At 40.7% G+C, this 19710-nt stretch overlaps 1 protein-coding gene across 2 annotated transcripts in view; it reads left to right on the forward strand.

Annotated features, from left to right (window-relative positions):
* LOC149459877 (alcohol dehydrogenase 1) overlaps window positions 1–15524 on the forward strand; it is a 43198-nt gene extending 27674 nt beyond the window's left edge. For both annotated transcript variants that reach the window (XM_089680566.1, XM_089680565.1), the window contains exons 5-9: window positions 437–656; window positions 3129–3389; window positions 8399–8534; window positions 12491–12629; window positions 15224–15524. In XM_089680566.1, the coding sequence (XP_089536692.1) occupies window positions 437–656; window positions 3129–3389; window positions 8399–8534; window positions 12491–12629; window positions 15224–15248 (781 nt within the window). In that variant the 3' untranslated portion in view covers window positions 15249–15524. The remainder of the gene's footprint in view (window positions 1–436; window positions 657–3128; window positions 3390–8398; window positions 8535–12490; window positions 12630–15223) is intronic.
* Window positions 15525–19710: the final 4186 nt, after the last annotated feature.

Genomic DNA, 19710 nt, shown 5'->3' on the forward strand with positions numbered 1-19710 from the left:
ACACAAGTTTTTATGGTTAGCATAGATGTTTTCCATTGGGCGTTTACAAAAAATTCATAACTTTGTCGAAACATTCTGAAGTGCTATAAGTTATGAATTTTTTTTACCAAACTCACTAGTAGCTGCCCACTTTTAGACTGATTTTCTGTAGATAATGATCCATATAGAAAACAGCCACATTAACTTCATACAGAGAAGGGGGGTTGACTCCCATCTGATCATTCAGCTGTGTGTTTTCTGAATCAAATCACACTCCATTTACCGTACAGAAGCATGCTGACTGCATGGGGTGAATTTTGAATATTTATTTGCAATGGTTCATATTTACCTAAGAATAAAAAATAATTTAAAACATATTTATTTATGAGTAAAATAAAGAAAATGTACAAAACCGTATACAACCCCATTACATAAAAGTATTTTATTTCCTAAACAGCATTGGCAAATATGAAGGTGTGCTGTTGGATAAAACCAGCAGATTTACTTGCAAAGGAAAACCCATTTGCAACTTTATCAGCACCAGCACATTCACTGAATACACTGTGATGGATGAAATAGCTGTCGCTAAGATCCATGACGATGCTCCACTGGAAAAAGTCTGCTTGATTGGCTGTGGGTTCTCAACTGGATATGGCTCTGCTGTAAACATTGGTAAAGTAAGTATCAAACCTCTATGCTAGTTAAATAGTCAAAATATTCTTGATTCTTTACTGCATAATGATATCACAAGATGTTTTCAAGGCCTGAGTGCATTCAATTCCAGCATTTTAGTGCACCCAGGAGGCACAGTTCTAGCACCTGGCCCCACTGCCTACAGCCCATGATATTTTATTGTAGGCTGAAATACACTGTGGATGAAGGGGGCTGCATGCTGTACTGAGTGGTACTCACATTTATGGCCCTATGCTTTCAGGGATGGATGTCTGGAAAACAGATTACTTGTTCTCCACAAATTCATCCCTGAGTGTATAGGGCCCTAAGCACGAATGACACTTGATACAGAATTTATAAGGAATTAAGAAGTGAGACATCAGCTGGGCTTTAAAACCAGTAGATGCTACCTAGAAACAAACACTAAGACACTGGTATTTCTTCTCTTGTCCAGAAAATCCTCCTCTGTGTCTTGCCTAGGATAAAATTGCTTTGCTATGGAGGTCTCGACATCTGGAGTGGAGGCATATGCAGCACTAGACACAGCCCTTTGATTCAAATTATAAACATGCAGCACTTATTGTACAGTCCATAAAATAGTATCTGTATGACTAGATGCAATCATTTGATTGCGCTACCAATGCACTGCAATAGACTTCTGTTTTTTTTTTTAATCCAGCACAGCATAGTGCATAGATGGTTTATAAATGTGCTTTGTGGCACACTGAAATAAAAGTTCATTGTGATGCACTGGGGAAGGTGCTGGAATGTCATTCAAAACAAATCATGCAATGGTTCGTGCATGGGGTGGTAACATGGACATTTAATTTTGTATTACTGCATTGCTGATTTATAGTTTAAGAAAAACATCATTAGCATGCAGCACTTCCACTAATCTACATATAGAAGCTGTAACTGAGCATTATATATTTCTCTCTATCTAAGAAAATAAAACTCTGCAGATGCCATAGTCAACATAAAAAAATGCTGCAGATAGGTGCCATAATGAATAGCCCAATGTGAATTCAAGCCAGATCGTTGTGATGGCTTTAACTGCTTTACTCAATCAATGATCCCTTTCTGCTACCTTCTGGAAACCTTTTAAGGGGATGCTAATTCCAGGAGGAAGCTTCCAAATCAGGTGATTGCTTTAATGAGCTGTCCCAGCAGTTGAATAGAAGCCCATCTCACAAGGTAGTCAGATTGCAGCTATTGTAGACATATTTATCTTCAGAGGTACAGAAATCGTATTTTTTGTTCTAATACTTTCCATTGCACCAAATTTGACAGCCTTCCGGCGTTTTAATGCAAGCATACAGTGGTTGTTTTGTAAGCTGTTAGAAACTGGCTGAAACCCAACTTTAGAGTCCATGTTATGATTTCTGAGGATCTTTAGGAATGAATTACTTCACATAATAAGTAGCTAGAGAAGTCAGGGGTTGCTTGTTTTAAAGTTTATTTTTACAGATAACTAGGAATATGTAAAAACAAATGCTCCAAAACTGGGCACAAATGCACTTTATGCTGTCCCACGTAGCCAAAAGTCAGCCCGTAAAATACAAAGATGTATACTTGCTTGTCTGATGGTCCATGCCTTACAACTCTGCCACATAGCAGATCTCTGGTAGTTCTACAGTATGTATCCAATGCTTCTGGGTGTGTACAGAATACCTACTCCCAAGCTGCATGCTTTGATTCCCCCTGGTGGCATCTTTGTCACTAACAGGGGCAGTTGGCAGAAACCATAGCATGTAGCATGGGAGCAGGTATTGGACACCCCTGGAAGTGTTGGATACCTCTAGTGGTCAGAGATTTGCAACTGATAATAGTTTTAAGAAATAAGGTGCTAAAAGTGCAAGTATACATGTACATTCTTTTACGAGGTCAGTTAAATTTTTAAATTGAACAGCCTAATGACAAAAAAACTTTACATTCAGTTCAGACAACATGGAAACATTTTTATGGCTCTTAATCTCATCATATGTGATTTTCATCAGCAATGAAAGATCAATAAATGTGAACATATCTGAAAAGATGAGCAGAGTTCTTTATGGTAAGCTGGAGAGGTTATTCTTTATGGTAAGCTAGATATTAACTACTACTTATTAACTGGGTGGTAAGTGAATGGTCTGTGGAACAAATTGTCTGCTTTCAGGTTTCTTTTTATATTTTTGTAAAAATGTACCCTCAACACCAGGGCTATAAAGTTCATCACTGTGGCCCTTTGATGTACAATGTCTGTGGCCACTTGGACATCTTTGTTTGGTAAAAACCAGGGAAAGGAAATTTATTCTAAAGAGGTCAAGGATCTCTGGCAAATTCTGTGTCTGAACTATTAATGAAAATGATGGGGTGTAGTGTTCAAGAAGAAAAAAACTTATCCCTGCAATTTTCCAGGTCATTTGAAAAAATGTCTGTACTCTCATACAGGGCCTTCATTACTTCACAGTGAATATGCTGTGCTTCATTTTTTACAGGTTAAGCCTGGCTCCACATGTGCAGTGTTTGGTTTGGGAGGTGTTGGGCTCTCTGTGGTTATTGGATGTAAAGTTGCTGGTGCCTCCAGAATTATTGGAATTGATTTAAATAGTGATAAATTTGCAAAAGCCATGGAGTGTGGAGCCACTGAATGTATCAATCCAAAGGACCACAATATTCCTATCCATGAGGTCTTGGCAAAGATGACTGACGATGGTGTGGATTATGCCTTTGAGGTCATTGGAAACACTTCAGTAATGGTCAGTGACATACAAAATCTAATAAGTAGTAATATGTTTGCTGTAAGTTAAACTGTTTTCTATTAATACTGTACATGCATAAACTATTAAAGACTTGCTATTTAAGTGATACAGATACATGTAGAGAAAAATCACAAAACACTCTTAAGGTTAAATTGGTGCTCAGCAATCTTATTTGTATAGAAAATGTAGTGATTTTGATTTCATGAATTGCAGCACACCTATGTCTCTTTCTCTGACCCACCAAAATTTAGAGAAGTAGGTCTGTGCTGGGCACTTAATAAGTAAAAGTCAGCAATTTAAAATAAGCAAGGTCAGTTTGAGCTTGTTTGGTCTGATTCACCAATATTTGAGGTGGTGGATGACAAAAAGACCAAAGGGGGTTTATTTACAAAGCTGGAGAGTCCAAAATCAGACTCCCTTCGTCATAGAAACCAATCGGCTTCCAGGTTTCATTGCCAAAGCTTCATTGAACAAGCTGAGGTTAGAAGCTGATTGGTTTCTATGCAGAAGGGAGTCTGATTCTGGACTCTCCAGCTTTAGTAAATAAACCCCTATGAGTCTCGTAAAGAAAAAAGAACAAATATACAGCATGTGAGCTACCCATTATGTCTGACAGGACAAATTCAAAACAATAGAAACTGCTATAATTGTGTGCTTGGAAGGGTCTTTATGGAAGTGCTTTTCTGCTGCATATTTCTAGCATTCGGTAGCCTTTATGTGCTCCTGGACCAATGTCTGTTATATAGAATGTATTTATGGAGGACCAATGTTCAGCAGGATCAGGTGGTAGACAAGTTAGTTGACTTTAGTAGGTTGCACAGAAACTCCTTACCAACAGTATTTCTACAAGTTCAGTATGCAGAGAGGTGCTAAAATGCCATCAGGCTTTTTCAATAGGGAAGAAAACATACCAATATGGCTGAGAATCATAGTTGAATTGTCAAGAGAGTTATAGCCCAACTATGGCCGCAACCTGATCTATATACATCAATTAAACCTTAAAGATCAATTCTAGGATAAAAGTAATCCCCCTACCACTTCTTGCTCCCATCTCCCCTCTCTGATGACTGGGTTAAAAATAATCCCTGTTTAGTTTTTGCAGCCCCTGTAGGTGAAAATGGCATCAGCAAGGATCCTAGATGGAGGGACTCAGGTGAGAATAACTGAGTTCACAAGAAAACTTTAACACCTGGAAGGATGGGTTAGAAGTGGGTGGGAGGAAGTGGTGGAAAAATACAACTGGGTCAGTTTTTTGTTTCTTTTAACCCACTGGTTGAATGAAATAAACTAGCCCATGTGTGGCCAGTTTAAACTATATGTAAATCCTCACCTCATAAAACAACCCATACATTAAGGCTACATTCTCACTAGCTTTGTCAGCAGGCATCGTACAAGCATTTGGAAGTGTATTTAATGCTTCTCAGACGACTATGAAAATTCTGCACATGGCAGCACACAGTGCTGTTCACACTGAAACGTTAGCATTGCATCGTGGCACAATTGTTGCCTCATGTGGAGTCAGGAGGAGCTGAAGCCTCGCATTCAAGTCTATGGTGATGCTCCTCAAATGCCTGGCAGACATTTGCAGAGCGTTTGCGGAGCGTTAATACCATTAAACTTCATTATAGGTGTTTGTGGTGCAGTTTTAACGCTTGGCAAATGCCTATCAAACACCTCAAAAACGTGCATAGGGCGTTTGGGGAGTATTAAAAATGCTTCCCAAATGCCTGTCTAACACTTGTCAAACGCTATAGGGGCATTTGGCAGGAGTTAGAAATAAAGTCAAGTGTGAACGTAGCCTTAAAATAGAAATGAAAGGTAAAACATTATAATTACTTCATTACCTTCTTTTATGTTATCACATACCCTCTGTTCTTCTGGCACACACTTTCCCCCCTGCACAACCATTCACTGGTAAGAAGTCTGATCATTGGAAGAGAGCAGGCTGAGTTCACTGCACAGCCTGAAAACTGACCACACTGTGCTCTCATGCCTAGTGTAATCAGTTTTAATAGAAAAGCAGAGGGACTAGTAGGAACACCAGATAAGCAATACAAAGAGAACACGGTACATATTCAGACAAGTACATGGTACAACACGCATACAGTATATCAGGAACATGAATTGTTGGGTTTACATATTATTTAACATTTTGTTACTAGTACTTCAGAGAGTGCTGGCTGGGGAAACTAGATACTAGCAAAAGTATTAAACCCTTTTTTGCAGCTCTAACATCTTCAACTCTTCTGGGAAGGCCATCCACAAGGTTTAGGAGTGTGTCTATGGGAATGTTTGACCATTCTTCCAGAAGCACATTTGTGAGGTCAGGCACTGATGTCGGACGAGAAGGCCTGGCTCTCAGTCTCCACTCTAATTCATCTCAAAGGTGTTCTATCAGATTGAGGTCAGGACTCTGTGCAGGCCAGTCAAGCTCCTCCACCCCAAACTCGCTCATCCATGTCTTTATGGATCTTTCTTTGTGCACTGATGTTCAGTCATGTTGGAACAGGAAGGGGACATCCCAAAACTGTTCCCACAAAGTTGGGAGCATGAAATTGTCCAAAATGTCTTGGTTATCTTGATGTCTTAAGAGTTCCCTTCACTAAAGCTAAGGGTCCAAGCCCAACCCCTGAAAGACAACCCCACACCATAATCCCCCTCCACAAAACTTTACACTTGGCACAATGCAACCAGGCAAGTACCATTCTCTTGGCAACAGCCAAACCCAGAAACCCTCATCGGATTGTCAGACAGAGAAGCGTTATTCATCACTCCACAGAACACATCTCCACTGCTCTAGAGTCCAGTGGTGGCGTGCTTTGCATTGCAATTGGTGATGTAAGGTTTGGATGCAGATGCTCGGTTATGGAAACCCATTCCATGAAGCTCTCTACATACTGATGTGCTAATCTGAAGGCCACACATAATTTGGAGGTCTTTAGCTATTGACTTTGCAGACAGTTGACAACTTCTGAGCACTGTGCGCGTCAGCATGCGCTGACCCCGCTCTGTCACTTTGCAGTGCCTGCTACTTCGTGGCTGAGTTGCTGTTGTTCCCAGTTGCTTCCACTTTGTTATAATACCACTAACAGTTGACTGTGGAATATTTATTAGCAAGGAAATTTCATGGATGGACATGAATTGCACAGGTGGCAACCTATCACGGTACCAAGCTTGAATTCACTGAGCTCCTGAGAGCAAGCCATTCTTTCATAGATGTTTGTAGAAGCAGTTTGCATGCCTAGGTGCTTGATTTCATACACCTGTGGCCATGGAGGGGATTGGAACACGTGAATCCAATGACGTGAAGGGGTATATATATACTTTTTTCTTTTGGTAGTAAAGTGTATTGTAAAAATAAAGCCACTTGACCTCTGGACGATTTACCCTACTTCTTGACCAGACAAATTTTTGCGATACGACGCTGCCTTACTTTAACTGACAATTAACATGCAACGCTGTACATAAATTAAATTTATGTAATTTTTTTTCCCACAAATAGAGTTTCCTTTTGGTGGCATTTGATCACCTCTCTCTTTTTTTTTTTTACTTTTTGCTTTCTAAACAAAAAAAGCTGACAATTTTAAAAATATATATTTTTTTATTTTCTGCTATAAAATATTTCCTATAAAAAAAAAATCTAATTCCTTCATAAATTTAGGCCAAGGTGTATTCTGCTACATATGTTTGGTACAAAAAAAATCCCAACTAGTGTATATTGATTAGTTTGTGCAAAAGTTATAGTGTCTACAAACTATGGAACATATACTGGAATTTATTTTTTCTTTTAATACTAGTAATAGCAGCGAGCAGCAACTTATAGCAGGACTGCAATATTTTTACACTGACACTTTGTGGGAACCAGTGACACTAATACAGTTTAAAGTACAAAAAATATGCACTGGCAGTGTACTAATGACACTGGGTGATCAAAGGGTTAACTGTGTGCATAGCTAAGTGCTTGGTGTACACTAGGTAGTGCTTTTACTAGGGGAAGGGAAGGATGGTGTTCCCAGCTTTGCAGGGACAAACAATACTTCACACCCCCAACCCCTCAGAACAGAGCTCTGCCTTGTTTACATAGACAGCGGTCTGTTCTGTGTCCTGGCCGAGGATCAGCTGGTGCTGGTGGACATCTGTTCACTGGCACTTGCAGATTGGCTTCTGTTGTGAGTGTTCACAGCAGTATCGATCCGCCGCTGGTGTGCGTGCACCCCCTTAGTTGTGGCTAAATGATGATTAAACCTGAGGTATTGCATATTGTGTCAAATTTATAAAGATTTTAAAGCGGAGCTCTACCCAAAAGGAGATGTTCTGATTTAAGGACTGGTCCCCTGCTCCCTTTTAAATGATTGGCACCTTTGGGGAGGGGGTATCCGAAATCGACAGGTACCCGCTCCCACTTGCGCTGCAATCACCTAGGCGATTGGAAGTGGAAGTTGTCCTCCCCCTCCCTCCCTATAGTCTTCTGGGACATGTGACAGATCCCGGAAGACGCAAGCTGTCACAGCCGAGTGCCCACACTGAAGATGCTGGCGCTGGGAACACAGGGCGACCTGTGAAATGGGTTGTGGGGGGGAGGGGGGGGGACACCGTGGGATCGAGGGACAGGCAAGTCTCTGTTTTTTAAAAGTCAGCAGCTACAGTGTTTATAGCTGCTGACTTTTATTTTTTTTTATTTTCACTGGAACTCCTCTTTAATAGAATATTTTACACACATGTGCTCTAAATGTAATTAACATACAACCTAGTTACAAAGCATATCTACCATATGTTTACCAGGTGAAAAAAAGATCCCTGAGAATGTTTACCAGCTGCTGTTTAAAGGGGAAGGAGGGGGTGGAAATAAGGACTGAGGTACTTATGTGCAACTTATTCAGATACCATGGTGTGGAACGTATTTAAGTACATTATAATACGGGTTTGTCAAAATTTGATATGTGATGAATGGTTTTTCGCTTTTACAATTATGCTTAGTGAATATTGATTGTGTGTTAAATTATTAGACCTCTGCCCTTCAATCTTCTCACTTTGGCTGTGGAAAAACTGTCATCGTTGGCTTGGCTCCTTCAACTGCTGTGATGTCATTTGATCCCTTGCTAATTCTAACTGGACGCATCTTGACCGGAGCTGTTTTTGGAGGTAATGTATAATTAAGAATTATATTTGATTCATTTGCAACCACTGTACTATATTTACTGCAGAGTGAAACATATACTGTATTTCTCAATAAACAATTACTGGTATACAATGACAACTGGTAGAGTGACACTCAGAGTGATTCTTGAGTGCAACCCTGAAGGCAATTTTTCTACCAATTTTAATCAACTGCAAAAACTATCACATGGAAAAAGATAACGTTTCACGTTTACGTAGTCACATAGAGGGAAGATTGATTGGTCACTCTAATCCTATCTGCTATTTTTGTAAATAAAAGCTGATTCAAATTGCTAAATTTCCATTTATATGGCCAGAATTAAAGTGTTACTAAACCCAGGACCCTGCATTCACTATATCTGGTCTCCCACAGTACACAGAACATGTCATATGACGTCCTCCTACTCTAACCGCGCATGCACGGCTCCGGGAGCGGTCTCTCGGACACAGCGGATCACCAATCAACGGAAAGAGCCGAAGATGTCGGCTTGGTCACGTGATCAGCTGTGTCCAATCGGTTATCGGCATTTCTCTCCACTCGAGCTGTCACGCTGACAGCTCGAGAGGAGAGACGGTAATTGGCATCACTCAGAGGGGACATGTGCACTGATCATCAGGGCACTGCCGATCAGTGTAGCCCCAGCAGTGCCACCTGTCAGTGTTCATCAATGCCAGCTGTCAGTGCTCATCAGTACCACCTATCAGTGCCACATCAATGCCACATATCAGTGCCTACAAATGTACATCAATGCCACATATCAGTGCCCATCTGAGCTGCCAGTCAGTGCCACCTATCAATGCCAGTCAGTGCCACCTATCAGTGCTGCCAGTCAGTGCCGCCTATCAGTGCCAGTCAGTGTCTATCAGTGCCACCTATCAGTGCCCCTCAGTGCTGCCTATCAGTGCCGCATATCAATGCCACTTATCAGTGCAGCCTATCAGTGCCATATATGAGTGGTGCCTTTCAGTGCCCATCAGTGATGCCTGTCAATGCCCATCAGTGCCACCTACCAGTGCCTCCTCATCAGTGCCACCTATCAGTGCCCATCAGTGCAGCCTATCAGTGCCCATCACTGCAGCCTCATTAGCGCACATCAGGGAAGGAGAAAAATCACTTATTTACAAAATTTTAAAACAAAAACTAAGAAAAAAAATTTTATTCAAAGTTTTCAGTTGTTTTTGGTTTGTTTAAGAAAGAATAAAAAACCCAGAGGTGATAAATACCATCAAAAGAAAGCTCTATCTGTCTCAAAAAAATGATAAAAATGTCATATGTGTACAGTGTTGCATGACCGCGCAATTGTCATTCAAAGTGTGACAGTGCTGAAAGCTGGAAATTGGCATGGACAGGGGGTATAAGTGCCCTGTAGGCTAGTGGTTAATTGAGCAAATCTGGCCACACCTGGATGCATCTTGGGTTCTGAAGAACTGAGCATTTTTAAAGCATTTAAAAATAGGGGTACTTAACCACTTCACCTCACAAACCTGTTCACCCCCTATGGACCAGAGCGATTTATATAATTCTGCTATGGGCCTGATTGTTTGGCGATAACTTTGTCATTACTTGCAGCACTAAGGTATTGCATATATTGTGTTTTTTAAGGACAAAAAAGGCTTTCCTTAGACAATAAAACATAACAAAACTAAACAAAACACACTTTTATTTGAGCAGTGTTAGTTTAAAAACAAAATCGTGTTATTGCAGATAAAAAGAGTGCATTTTATTCTGTTTTTTGTCTTGTTTAAAATTACACTAAAATTATGATTTTGGCACAAACTATTGCAAAGTTATTTACAAATGAAATAACGTGTTTTTTTATTTTGCATTTTTTTAAATGTATAACTATATTTTAAAGGTGTAAAACTATTAATGGAGAAAACAAAAACCTAACACTGCTTTAAACTTATCCACAACTTTATCCCTGACATGTCTGGTGTGTTCCTTGGCCTTCATGATGCTGTTTGTTCACTAATGTTCTCTAACAAACCTCTGAGGGCTTCACAGAACAGCTGTATTTATACTGAGATTACATTACACACAGGTGGACTCTGTTTACTAATTAAGTGACTTCTGAAGGCAATTGGTTCCACTAGATTTTAGTTAGGGATATCAGAGTAAAGGGGGCTGAATACAAATGCGCGCCACAATTTTCAGATATTTATTTGTAAAAAATTTGAAAATCATTATTTTCTTTTCACTTCACAATTATGTGCCACTTTGTGTTGCTCTATCACATAAAATCACACACATACACATATATATATATAAATATATATGGATGGATAGTGTCTGTCTGTCTGTCTGTCTGTCTGTCTGTCTGTCTGTCTGTCTCTCTCTCTCTCTCTCTCTCTCTCTCTCTCTCTCGGATTCATTAAATCTCTCTTATCTTAATGCAATTTTGTATTGAACTGTTAGGCTACGTTCACACTAGCTTTGTCAGCAGGTGTCAGGCATTTCGGAAGCATTTTTAACGCTTCTCAAACACCTAGAAAAACTTCTGCACATGGCAGCACACAGTACTGTTCACACTGAAGCGTTCGCCTCACCAGGGGCGGACTGACCATTTGGAAACTCGGGCACTGCCGAGGGCCCGGGGTCAGTAGGGGGCCCCATGAGATGCCCCTGGTACCTTTTTCATAGGCATTTTTGAGTTTGGGCAAAGACACAGGGGCCCCATGATCCCCTATTGCCCGGGGGCCCCATGAGTTGTCAGTCCGCCCCTGCGCGTCACATCGTGTTGCGTCGTGGCAAAACTGACGCCTCATGTCGAGTCAGGAGGAGTTGAAGCCTCCCATCCAAGTCTATGGTGCCGCTCCTCAAACGCCTGGCAGGTGTTTGCGACGCAGTTGTGAGGCAGTTGCGGAGCGTTAATACCATTTAACTTCATTATAGGCGTTTCTGGTGCGGTTTTAATGCTTGGCAAATGCCTCAAAACGCCTCGAAACTGCGCATAGGGCGTTTGGGGAGCATTTGAGGAGAGTTAAAAACGCTTCCCTAACGCCTGTCAAACGCTATAGGGGCGTTTGGCAAGAGTTAGAAATAAAGTCAAGTGTGAACGAGCCGTAAGAGTTCTTGTTGTTAGTAAATGATGAAACTGTTCTGGGCTCTTGACATATCATCTTGCAGTCTTCTTCAGGAGAACATGGAGGGTCTTAGATCTACAACATATGAATATACAAACAATGTCATATTAAATAATAAATAAAATACAACATCCGCCCTAGCAATGTTTTAAAGAGATAAACACTTACAGTCAACTGTATTAGAACGTAGAATTATTTATAAAATTATCACATCTGCTGTCCCTATGCATGCAAGCCTGTGTGTCTTTGACCATGAGAAGTACCACATGGGATACACGAGTTGTGTCTGACCCTGATATAGGCTGTAAAGAACATAGATATATACAAATATTGAATATGACAATATTGCTTAAAGTAAAATTAAAGGCAAATCTTTTTTTCTGTTTTGAACAGATTAGAGCCCCTGTCAGTTTTTACTGTTGTCTGTGCCCCCCGATAGGGATATTCTCCCTCTCAATTTGTCCTGTTTACCATTATCATTGAAAGTTAAAGTAAAAGAAAATCTCACATTTTGGGTTGTCCCCCAATAAGTAATAAAGGGGAAATCTTCCAATGGGGACCTTCGTAACCAAGAGATTCTCATAATTTGCAGGCATTTCCTCTCACCTCCTATTTTGGATTTGGGACAAGAAATGAAGGGAATTTCCCCCAATGGGACACAGATGAAAAAAAAAAAAAACACGGGGTTAAGACCCTCCCTTATTCTCTCCAAAATGAAAAAAAAAAGATTTGCTTATAATTCTACTTTAGTATTCAATATGAATATATACCATATAATTTATATACTGTATATGCTATGAAGGCAAAATTACCTGTATTAATATATTAAATACCACCTGTTTGTTTCCTTTCTGAAGGCTGGAAGAGTAAAGATGATGTACCAAAACTGGTATGTGACTATCTGGACAAGAAGTTTGATTTAGATCCCCTTATAACACACTATATGCCATTTGAGAAGATAAATGAAGGATTTGAACTCCTGCGTAATGGAAAAAGGTATATCACCAATTTCCTTGATGTGAACTTTGCTATCGGTAGAGAAATTAAATGAACCTTTGCTTCTCTTAAAGCAAACAGGCTAGGTTTACAGGCTGGACTCCCATAGCTTGAGGATCACAAGTATGTGAGGCCCCACAATGCTGAAGCCAGGCAAAATACGCTTTAGTATTGACCTGGTGCTTTGGAGCTGGTGATTGGGTATAAAGGGGCAAATGGAAGGCAAATAAGTTGAAATTAAGCACCCTTTTCTTGTGGAAAAGTCCAGCACCTATTAGCACTGGCAATTTGAAGAAGACATCCTTTGGCTTGGTAACCTGCAGTATACATACATCAGGTAACAACATGATTGCCAGACTGGTGTCCTGGGGAGAAGAGGGTTATTTTTTTTATTTAAATATTGAACAAAATATTACAAAGAAAAAAACAAAACAAAACATTTAGTAAAATAAAAATACCAGACCCATTCAGAGGTGGACCACATAATAAAGATAAATTGGTCAGCATCAAATCAACCAATTTTGGGTCACATTTTACACATTGTAGATTAAATGGGGTCAAATTTTATAAAATGGATTTATTGGTTAACCTGTTCACAAAAGTCATGGAAAAGATAAGCGTTGAGATAAATCATGTGATATGCACCATAAGTCAAAACAATGGAATAATTGATAGATATATACACGTGTGTGTGTATATGTAGGCAGAGCAGCTAATATTCCCAGTCCACCACATACAGTATGATCCAAGGTATTTGAACGGAAGACTGGGAGAAGAATGACAGCACTGTGACTCCTTACGGGCTCTGTGTTTTACACAGGACTGCCAATCTAACACTAGAGCTTTCCTCACATGTGTAAAGAGCAGAATTAGAAACATATCTGTTCTGAAGCATCTTAGGTGTATGTCTTGAGATCAATGTTAGATTATGTTACAATGATATACTAGGATTATTAGCAGCATCTAATAAAATGTACACTGCTCAAGAAAATTAAAGGAAGACTTTTTAATCAGAGTCTAGCATAAAGTCATTTAAACTCGTGGGATATTGATATGATCAGTTAGGTAGCAGAGGGGGTTGTTAATCAGTTTCAGCTGCTTTAGTGCTTATGAAATTAACAGGTGCAATCGATGGGCAACAATGAGACAACCCCCAAAACTGGAATAGTTTTACAGGCGGAGGCCACTGATTGTTTTCCCTAGTCATCTTTTCTGAGTGTTTTTCACTAGTTTTGCATTTGGCTAGGGTCAGTGTTACTACTGGTAGCATTAGGCAATACCTGGACCCTACAGAGGTTGCACAGGCAGTCCAACTCCTCCAAGATGGCACATCAATACTTGCCAGAAGGTTTGCTATGTCTCCAGCACAGTCTCAAGAGCATGGAGGAGATTTCAGAAGACAGGCAGTTACTCTAGGAGATCTAGACAGGGCCGTAGAAGGTCCTTAACCAATCAGCAGGACCAGTATCTGCTCCTTTTGTGCAAGGAGGAACAGGATGAGCACTGCCAGAGCCCTACAAAATGACCTCCAACAGGCCACTGTTTTGAATGTCTCTGAACAAACAATCAGAAACAGACTTCATGAGGGTGGTCTGAGGGCCTGACATCCTCTAGTGGGCCCTGTGCTCACTGCCCGGCACCATAGAGCTCAACTGGTATTTGCCATTGAACACCAGAATTGGCAGATCCACCACTGGCACCCTGTGCTTTTCACAGATGAAAGAAAGTTCACCCTGAGCACATGTGACAAACATGAAAGGGTCTGGAGAAGCCGTGGAGAACGTTATGCTGCCTGTAACATCGTTCAGCATGACTGTTTTGGTGGTGCGTCAATGATGGTCTGGGGAGGCATATCCATGTAGAGACGCACAGACCTCTACAGGCTAGACAATGGCACCCTGACTGCCATTAGGTATCGGGATGAAATCCTTGAACCCATTGTCAGACCCTACGCTGGTGTAATGGGTCCTGGGTTCCTCCTTGTACATGACAATGCTCAGCCTCATATGGCCAGAGTATGCAGGCAGTTCCTGGAGGATGAAGGAATTGATACCACTGAATGGCCCCCAACGCTCGCCTGACTTAAATCCAATAGAACTCTTCTGGGATATCATGTTTCGGTCCATCCGACGCCGTAAGGTTGCACTTCAGACTGTCCAGGAGCTCATTGATGCCCTGGTCCAGATCAGGGAGGAAATACCCCAGGACACCATCCGTTGTCTCATTAGGAGCATGCAACGACGTCAGGCATGCATGCAAGCACATGGGGGTCATACAAACTACTGAGCACCATTTTGAGTTGCTGTAATGAAATTTCAGCAAAATGGACTAGCCTGCTGCATCATTTTTTCAATTAGATTTTTGGGGTGTCTTTGAATTCAGTCCTCTACAGGTTAATAATTTTCATTTCCATCAAACGATGTGGCATCCTTATGTTCCTAACACATTACCAAGTCCATATCAGTATAGATATCCAGTATGATATTTTTCCCCATTGAGATCTGATGTGTTTTCAAAGTGTTCCTGTAATCTTTTTGAGCAGTGTATGATAAATACAATTCATGTTTAACCTGTCCTATCTTTCTTTTTTGTAGTATTCGCACAATTCTGACCTTCTAACGCTATATGATCAAGTGACCGTCTGATAACCAAGTCTGGATGATTTCAACTAAGAAAAAAATTCAGTATCAATCATTGTGATTTAACATACAGAAATAGTCTTTACTTTGTCTTCACTATTCCTTATATCACCTTGATGCGGTATTATGCATAATGGCAATGAACTTTTGAAACAACTTTAGAAACATTTTATTTCTTTTTTTGTGTTTTCATCATGGTTGTCCATGTGAATTAATTTTTCCATTTCTAAATTGTATAAAACTTCCACCTTGCAAAGGATGGTGTTATTTGCAAATTTCTTCCTCATATGGCGTGATGGTGTTTGGAAGGGTTAGGTGCCTGTTCACACCGGAGCACAGGGTGGGAAATCTGCATTCCTTGTGCGTTTCCCGCAACGCATTCAAAACACATTGGGTGTGTGATCTGGTGCAAGTGCCAACATATTCTTAACAACACCCCAAAAGCAGATTTTAATTACAGTTCTTTTGCCTGCCTGGATCGCATGGGACCATGCAATCCAATAGCAGGACATTTTTAAAGTGTATTAAACCCCAAACTAAAAATGAATTATTCTGCAGCTTACCCCATCCTGTTTCAGCCAGTGACTGCTGCACTCCTGCAATGGAGGCACAATGGGAGTTGAAGGGTGATGTCCCGACTCTAGGAATTCAGACCATTACTGAGCCATTCACTATGAAAAATCTTTTGTGGACCGACAGGTGCAAAGAATCATTGCCATGTGGCTCGAAAAGATGACATGTCTAGGTCACTTTTGTCATTTGTTAGCACCATATAGCAGTGTTAAACCACATCTCTAATAAAACCACAGCTAAGTGTGAAAGTGTTATTATGATAACTCCCTCTATTAATAGTTAAAAACATTTCTCCTTTGCTAGACTTACCCATTTTCATTGACAAGATTGTAAAATTTGTAGAACTGCTTTGTAAATAAGCCATAAAATCTTCCATCACAAATCATTCTCATGGTGGTGAGGAGTATAGCATTAAAGTGTTACTAAACCCAGGACCCTGCATTCACTATATCTGGTCTCCCACAGTACACAGAACATGGAAGTGCAATTATTTTAGTAAATATAAACTGCTAAATACCTTTTCTCATCAGCAGTTAGAGCAGTCTTGTCACTTCTATCAGTGTCGAGCCAAGCACTGGTTAAAGCTTGTAGGATGAGTTTTCATTCTGCTCTAGGAGGATGCAGGACACCTGACCTCTGTATGGACAGTGCTGGTTGGCCCTGTGCTGATTACATGCACTCTCCCAAGAAAAAAAAAAAACCACTCTCTAGCAATACCCACCAAACTGAGCATGTGTAGAGTGACTACACATGATATGTCTTATCAGGAGATTACAGGGGGGCACTGGAAGAAGGGGAGAATCAGAGAAGTCAGGATCGAACAGCGTGTTTACACAATGCAGAGGCTTAACCCCTTAGGTTCCACCATGAGTATACCAACCGTGCTTTACTGCATATACAGACTGATTTTACTGTTGTGGGTTTAGTAACACTTTAAGCTTTTCAGAATGCTATAAAGTTAACATAAAGACTTGCTTCAGATTGGCAGCAGTCTTCAGTCCTATGTAATACTGTGAATTCTATGACTTTATAAGCTATACTTGGTTATTTTAAATTAGCCTGGGTGATGTTTTTCTCCGCTTGCTACACTCTGCATATTGTAAAAATAATTATTGCAAAACATAAAGGAAACCCTGTAATGGCTATGGAAGTTAGGCAGGGCTGGGACATCAAGATTCAAAGCTGTTAGATAACTCCTATGGACCGTACCTCTACCTTTTTAAGAAACAATTTGGTTAAGGTCAAACCTTGTAAGCAGCTGTCTGGATAAAACTATACATTTGAAACACAAAAATATGTTGGTCCATAAAGTATGTCATTTCTAAACTGTTAATTATTGGAATGACAGGTACCTCCAGGAATATACAGTACACTTTAATCCTAATACGTGTTCTAGTCATTGGTGTATTTAGATTTTGTGCTGCCCTAGGCAATACAAAAATCGTCCGTCTCCACAGACACCGACCAACACCAATCCCCCCCCCGCCCCTCTTGTGGAGAAAGCCTGACATCGACCAACAACACCCCTGCCCCCCTCATGGGAGTGCCTTTCACTACCCCCCACCCCCTGGCCGTAGAGAGAAAGACACTCATTTGCATCTCTGGACATCACCGGGAATGAGAGTCATGCTCTACATACACCATTAAGCAGCCTGCAGCCTCTCTCAGATCCCACTTGGTTCCCATAGAGTACATGTCCCTTCTTTCATTCCTTCTTCTGTGGGAGGTGCTGCCCCCCTGAAAAATGCTGCCCTAGGCAAGTGCCTTGTGTTAAATATGCCCCTGGTTCTAGTGTAATATAGTGTAAACATTTTCAACCATCTGTTGTTGTCAAGTGCCATTTCCTACCTCTTGCACCTCATTGGTAAGTTTACGTGATAGAGGCCTTACTCGTTATTGCTGAAATACAGGGATATACGGAGGTTTGCATACCAAAGCATCACAGGATTCAGGAGGTGCCTTCTATTGCAAAGAAGCAACATTTTACAAGCTCAGAAATTACCAGGTTTGCTTTAAACTTACTACATTTTTGAAAGGTCAACAATAAAGTGAAGAACTAATGATCTACCTATCTCAACATGTATGCATCATCAGCGTGTACAGGTGAAACTCAAAAAATTTGAATATCGTTCATTTATTTCAGTAATACAACTTAAAAGGTGAAACTTATATATGAGATAGACTCATTACATGCAAAGCAAGATAGTTCAAGCTGTGATTTGTCATAATTGTGATGATTATGGCTTACAGCTCATGAAAACCCCAAATCCACAATCTCATAACATTAGAATATTGTGAAAAGGTGCAATATTCTAGGCTCAAAGTGTCCCACTCTAATCAGCTAATTAGGCCATAACACCTGCAATGGTTTCTGAGCCTTTAAATGGTCTCTCAGTCTGGTTCAGTAGGAATCACAATCATGGGAAAGACCGCTGACCTGACAGTTGTGCAGAAAACCATCATTGACACCCTCCATAAGGAGGGAAAGCCTCAAAAGGTAATTGCAAAAGAAGTTGGATGTTCCCAAAGTGCTGTATCAAAGCACATTAATAGAAAGTTATGTGGAAGGGAAATGTGTGGAAGAAAAAGGTGCACAAGCAGCAGGGATGACCGCAGCCTGGGGAGGATTGTCAGGAAAAGGCCATTCAAAAGTGTTGGGGACTTTCACAAGGAGTGGACTGAGGCTGGAGTCAGTGCATCAAGAGCTACCACACACAGAGGATCCTGGACATGGACTTCAAATGTCGAATTCCTCTTGTCAAGCCGCTCCTGAACAACAAACAACGTTAGAAGCGTCTTACCTGGGCTAAAGAAAAACAGACCTAGTCTGTTGCTCAGTGGTCCAAAGTCCTCTTTTCTGATGAGAGCAACTTTTGCATCTCATTTGGAAACCAAGGACCCAGAGTATGGCGGAAGAATGGAGAGGCACACACTGCAAGATGCTTGAAGTCCAGTGTGAAGTTTCCACAGTCTGTGTTGATTTGGGGAGCCATGTCATCTGCTGGTGTTGGTACACTGTGCTTCATTAAGTCCAGGGTCAACGCAACCGTCTACCAGGAGATTTTGGAGCACTTCATGCTTCCTTCCGCAGACGAGCTTTATGGGGATGCTGACTTCATTTTCCAGCAGGACTTGGCACCCGCATATACTGCAAAAAGCACCAAAACCTGGTTCAATGACCGTGGGATTACTGTGCTTCATTGGCCAGCAAACTCGCCTGACCTGAACCCCACAGAGAATCTATGGGGCATTGCCAAGAGAAAGATAAGAGACATGGGACCGAACAATGCAGAAGAGCTGAAGGCCGCTATTGAAGCATCCTGGTCTTCCATAACACCTCAGCAGTGCCACAGGCTGATAGCTTCCATGCCACTCATTGAGGCAGTAATTGCTGCAAAAGGGGCTCAAACCAAGTACTGAGTACATATACATGCTTATACTTTTCAGAAGTCCGATATTGTTCTATGTACAATCCTTGTTTTATTGATTGCATGTAATATTCAAATTTTCTGAGATTGTGGATTTGGGGTTTTCATGAGCTGTAAGCCATAATCATCACAATTATGACAAATCACGGCTTGAACTATCTTGCTTTGCATGTAATGAGTCTATCTCATATATTAGTTTCACCTTTTAAGTTGCATTACTGAAATAAATGAACTTTTGCACAATATTCAAATTTTTCGAGTTTCACCTGTATGTGTCTTTATCAATGTAAAACTGCCTGTGCCAATTCAATCAAGTTAATTACTATGTTAGTCACAATTAATAAAATATTACTAATAAAACCTTCAGATGTGGGTTTGATCATGCTAAGAACAAATGAGTGTAGGCAGACAGCTACAAGAACAGAGAAAGAAATAGGTAGC

Source organism: Staurois parvus, unplaced genomic scaffold (assembly GCF_062004578.1).
Source record: "Staurois parvus isolate SC_StPar_1 unplaced genomic scaffold, SC_StPar_1.0 ptg000244l, whole genome shotgun sequence".
Lineage (NCBI taxonomy): Eukaryota > Metazoa > Chordata > Amphibia > Anura > Ranidae > Staurois > Staurois parvus.